The following is a 6017-nucleotide window of genomic DNA, read 5'->3' as shown; positions in this document are numbered from 1 at the left end:
CCTAAATAAAATGTTTTTAACTGTGTACCAGTTTAACATTGAATATTATTTATGATTTTAACATTATACACAAGTGCCAAAATACTATAATTATCACAGCATATCATACTATGTTCCACTTTAGGTACTCATATACATTATTGTAAAATATTACTTTAATGTACTTTCATTAACAAATCAGTAAACATAAGCTGATGACGGGCTTAGGCTTGAAATGTTCTAGAATAAATCACTTTCTAGAGTAACTAGTTTTTTTGTTTTGTTTTTCAAATTTGCAACTATTTTGTTTTTCTCTTCAGATTTTTATTTTGAATAATAACATAAGGAATTATATTAAAATGTTAAAAAGCTGACTATTCTCTCACCCAGTTTTATTCGCCTTTGTTTGAAGGTCTTGGCAAACTGTTCTAATTCTTCAAGGTCTGTAATTTCTTCAGGACTGGGTTCAGTTGCTCTGGCCTTGACTTGAGGAGGGGCAACAGATGCAGTCTAGTAATAAAAGTATAAAATCTCCTGAGCATTTCTTGAAACAAAAGTGAAACTAGTTCCCAAGATACACAAACAAACTTAACACTGAGCATGGATATCCATTAATTATTTTAAAGTTTACCAATACAAATGGTTGAATAATGAATGATCATGATGGCATGTAATACATTTTTCATGTGTGGAGCACACCTTTAATAATTTCTGAAGGATATTTTCACTCTCAGGAAGTATGTTTTTTTTCAGGGGGGAAGGGGGGTAAGAGCTGACAAAAATTGCATTCTACAAGTTACAAAGGTCATGTCATCTGTAGACTTTCTGAGCTACTAACCCTTCATCTTTATTACAAATATCATTACTATTTTTACTGTTTTTAATTACTCCTATAGATTCTTTAATATTTATAGTCATCGTATCATTCAATCCAGTCAAAATAAGAGTAATTTAGGTTATATAATAACCTTCTGCAGGTTCTGTGTATGTAAATGATGTAGCAATATAGAGTACATGATCAATATTTATAGTCAAGATATTATTCAATTCATTCAGAATAACAGTTTTTTAAGTTATATCATAACCTTCTTTAGATTCTTTTGGATATAAGTGATGTAGTAATATAGAGCACATGACCAATCCTCAAGCTAACTGTGTCTTGTATTTTACAGTCCTGAAGATGACGTTGATCCATCAAAACATGTATTTTGAGACCAACAACAGTCTCAGAATATTTTAAACTGTTGATCGTATAGTATTTAAATAAAAATCCTATGCGTTTTACACACACACATTAATCGATTCATTGAAATTTTGACCAACACCTTACATTTCATTCTTCCTATAAAAAGCCTTATCTTCAATTTTGCCCCTCATGCAAAGCCCACAAATTCATCCATACCTACATAAAAGTCCATTATGTTTACGAATTACTGCATGCATAAAATTGTATACAGTTCATTGAAACTTGCATAAATCTCAAAAACATCTGTGTACCCTAAAATAAACCCTAGGATTTTCACTAGGATTTAACATTTTCCAACACTGAAAATGTATTTCCGATAGATATTCACCTCCGAAATACTTTTTCAGTTTTAAAAAATATTAACTTCCAATATATATTTAACCTCTTCTCAAATCTATCTAGAATCCCATGTTGAAGTGGTGGATAGACCATTGCAAAATTTTACCTAGATGAGCCTCCTTCAGGAAGTGCCCTAAGAGAACCCATGGAGTGTGACACCTTGGAACACACTCATAGGAAACTGCTTCTTGTCTGTACCAGGGTACAGTCTTTTCCCAGAAAAGAAAGGAAGTGTCTCAAAGAAAGTGCTGTGTGTAGTGAGGCTAGGGCATATCAAACCATACACGATGAGTCAACTTCTGTCCAAAACCAGGTGGCACCTTGAATTTGGCTCCTGGGCCATGGTAGAAGGAGGGTCCCTTCAATCTTCCCCTAAAGCCCAGGAAGGCAGAACGGGAAAGTAACATCAGCCCTGCAACTAAGTCATGACAGTATGAAGGGGAAAAACTTGTCAGAGGGGTGAACTGTACCACATCACCCTACTCTCTACCGAGTGGAATTGGATACATTAAAAAGGCATCCTTCATGGTCCACTAGAAGAAAATAAAGAGGGGGGTTGAAAGTGTAGTGGGGAGTCCGGAGGAGTGCATTAACATAAAACAATGCAATAAGCGACCATGAAAACCCTATTTTTAAAAGCAGGCTAGCACTAGGTTTCAACTATGCATGGAAGATGGGTGGGGATCCCTATCCACTTTATTTATGCTAGCCCACGTGTGGGTACAGTCTGGATCAGGCCTAACTTAGGAAAATGAGCACCACAAGGATACTTTAAGCAGTCTTGTGGAACACCCCATCTCATGGACGAGTGCTATATCAGACCCAAACGGCCCTACACTGTGCAGATTTTGGTTATGAGTACCATGACAGGCAACACTTGTCACTGAGCAAGAAGGTACCGTAAAATCAAGATATGATAAAAAAAAGGAAGACTTATCCAGTCAGAGACAGTATAATGTATGAAGAATAGTAACAGGAGGCAGTTTATAGCCCAACAAGGAACAAACAGCTACATGATGGAGATAGTGTGTGTGACAAAGGTGTGAAGGGTCATCCACATGTCAGCCCAAATAATGTACTCCAACAGATGACAGAAGTGAGCAGCCAATGATGCACTTAGATGACGAATTTGATGGAAGGACAGCTAGAAAGGCCAACATACATTTCCATCCAATAAAGAATATAATAAATAGCTAAGCTGTTGGACCCATCCAATAAGAATAACAGAAGAAAGATCACAAGTAGATGAAGGATTCCATGGAATGAAGAGACAAGGTCAGGAATCATGAAAGGGAAAAGTGTGGACTAAATAATAAGAGACCACATGAACAGGACAGCAAAGGCAATTGGGATCTGAATGGAAATATAGATGAGAAATGGATGGAAAAGATATAGGGGTGAACACACCCTCACGTGCTGGCAGATGTTTTAAGGAGAAAAGCACAATCCAGATACAGAAGGATATAGAAGCAATGGAGTAGAATGTGAGAAGAATTGATGGCATACACATTAGGACCTCAAAAGCTACAGCCAAGAAGGAGGAGGAAATAAGTTTTAAGGGACAGATGGTATAAGAAACAGGAAGCCAAAGGTTCAAGGGGAAGTAAGGTAAGGGCATGAAGAATAACAATGAGGTCCCAGCCAGGTAAGCTAGAAGGACAGGAAGGGCAATGCAGGTAAAAGAAACAAATAAACATATTAAGAACTGTAATAATTCAATCGAAATGGGAAAACCAGAAATTAGCCTTGAGAGCCACCTAGTAATAATAGACAAGCACTGGTTAGAAAGCTATGTGAAGAACTCAGACAGATGGGGAATGGAAGAATGAGAAGGTAAGAAGGATTGATGCAGCAATAAATAAGCCACTTCTGCTGATAAACATCTAAGGTAGACAGGAAAACAAAATGAGACAGGAAGAAGGCTACATGTGAAGAGAGTCCCGACCATTGTGCAAAACCCATATGTGAAGCCAGAGTTATGACACAGTTGGATGGAAAAGAGAAGTATGAGGTTGAAGAAGATGGGAGCAGGTAAGCAAAAGAAGAAGAAGAGGGGAGGAAGTCAGAAGGCTCAGCAGAGAGAATGAGCTCAAAACATGAGGTTGAGGGTTCAGAAACAAAGAAAGTGAATGCCCCCTGGAAATTGATTTAAGATATGACAGTTAAGTTGTCTGAATGGATCATCAACATATGGCCACATACAATTTGAATAAAATGATCTAAAGCCTGATGAACTACTATGAGCTTCAAAGGGTTGACATGAAAAGTCAATTCCTCCTGGTTCCTTTGATCAGAAATCTAAAAAGAGTTATGACAAGCTTCCCAATCTGCCATGGAAACATCTGTAAAAGTATGTAGATCTGGATGCAAGGGAGGAAGAGTAACACCCACTGTTGGTTTGTTCCTGTCAAGCCACCAGGTGAAATCGTCATACAGGAAAAGTTCAGATGGACAAGGGATCCCTATAGAGATTCCATTAATCACGTACAGTCAATTGAAAAAGAAGCACGTGAGTACAACCCAAGGGGACAGGAGGTTCCATGAAAGCCCAAGTCCCAAAAAGAGATAGAATCTCTCACACAGGAAGAGAAGGAGAGGATAGGATGGAAAACAATATTCTGAAAAGGGGGCTAAATGAAGAAGGGAAAGTAAAGAATAAGAAGAAATTGGGGAAAGTGAGAAAATTTAATATATTGGAGAAGAAAAGTCACAGAAATTTGCAGAATACTGAGGTAGATTAATGTTTGCACTGGAAGAGAAGCCTGTGTCAAGATCTGAAAAATGCCCACAACACAATAGCCATCCTGCCTCTTGACAGACAAAGAAGCAACCGACGCCATTGTGGTAGTCAGTCTAGAGTGAACCAAGTCCAGATATTCAACACTAGACAGTATGGAAATGATTGTCTGTGTAATTCATGTTGTGGAAAATAAGAGCCACAATAACTACAGAGGCAGAATTGTTTGAAAATAAAAACACAAAAATTCCACAACAGGGGGTTTTGTAGATACTTCAACCAATGTTGATGTTGAGAAAAGTCACACGAGTGAAAAAAAGACACATCTTAACACATGTGTACCAAATTGAGAACTGATGGTTGAACAATCAGTATAGAGGGAGCCAGCTGCATTAAAAGGCAGTGTCGCACTCCTATTGGTGGAAGGCTGTCACATGCTCATTTGCATGCAACAATATCACATGAAAACACATGAGATTAGGTGGTAATCTCGAGGCTAGTGAACAGCTAGATGTCAGTGGAGGTTATGTATCATATTAGAACTTCCATAAGCTCTTACGCACTTCACAAAAACTTGCACAGGCCCCACAGTCTCCTATGCATCCTTAGAAATACCCTAGAAGTTTCACTGTTACTGCTTTCATGAACTCTTACACAGTTCATTAAAACTTGGAAAGGTCTCATGAACGTCAATGTATCCTAAAACAAACCCTCAGATGTTTACTTTAACTGCTTATGAAATTTTATACTACTGTTCAAGATAGAAATAAAAGGTCTTTACAACATACAATACTAAAAATTGGATGTGATCGAAAACTAAAACAATATAGCTATTCACAATCTGAGGTATATATCAGTTGAATCACCTTTAAACTGCTACAGAATATTTATATAATTAGGAATATGCAGAACAGCAACATCATGCCATATTAGTTTTAATTTTAAAAAAATGCTCCATGTACAAATTGCAATAAAAGGGTCAGTATTTCAAACAGTGTTTCCATTACAGTATCATATTAAGTGTCTAGTGTATAATTATTATATTTACTTACTTTAGGTTGAGGTGAAGATCGAGATGGGAGGATCTGGGATTGTTGCTGCTGCGGTGGTTGAGAAGACTGTGAATGATGTTGTTGTTGTTGGAGTTGCTGGAAGTGTTGCTGGGCAGCAACAACAGCTGCTGCCTGTGAAGTCAGTACTCCCTGAGGAAGAGAGACTGCAGCTTGGTTTGCTTGAAGTTGTAGGTTCTGTAAGGACTGCTGCATTAGAAGTCCCTATATTCAAAAACACACACACAAAATAAGTATTTGAAATAGTTCACCTTTAAAATATGGGTTCAGTGCAACATTAGTTAGTAATCTGAGAAAATCATTGAAAATGTTAGACTTTTGAAGTTTCCTGGCTGTAAAGTAGGCGAAATTTTGTATTTCTACAAAGGGTACACAAAGAAAAAAAAAAGTGTAATACCATAGGCTTAAAAACAAACACATTTCAATATATTCTAAATACAAAAACAATCACATGTTAATACATTGTACATACAGAAACAATCCCATCTCAGTATATTCTAAATACAGGAACAATCACACTCTTCATCAGAAACAATCACATCTTAATATACACCTGGAAAAAAGTTAAGCACCCCTGTGTTTTTTTCAAGTGATTCAGATTCGACGTTCTTGTGACTGATTATAAATTACAATTCAATCTAAACGT

General features: G+C 37.0%; 1 protein-coding gene across 1 annotated transcript in view; it reads right to left on the bottom strand.

The window, feature by feature from the left end:
* Window positions 1-6017, bottom strand: part of LOC106476136 (POU domain, class 2, transcription factor 1-like) — a gene marked incomplete at its 5' end in the record, with an annotated part of 18199 nt that overhangs the window by 6149 nt on the left and 6033 nt on the right. The window contains 2 exons of the mRNA XM_013936806.2: window positions 366-489; window positions 5354-5575. Coding sequence (XP_013792260.1) covers window positions 366-489; window positions 5354-5575 — 346 coding nt within the window. The remainder of the gene's footprint in view (window positions 1-365; window positions 490-5353; window positions 5576-6017) is intronic.

This window comes from Limulus polyphemus, unplaced genomic scaffold (assembly GCF_000517525.1).
Source record: "Limulus polyphemus unplaced genomic scaffold, Limulus_polyphemus-2.1.2 Scaffold9897, whole genome shotgun sequence".
NCBI lineage: Eukaryota > Metazoa > Arthropoda > Merostomata > Xiphosura > Limulidae > Limulus > Limulus polyphemus.
The sequence above is the reverse complement of the archived record's forward strand: the minus strand, read 5'-3'. Positions and strand labels throughout refer to the sequence as shown.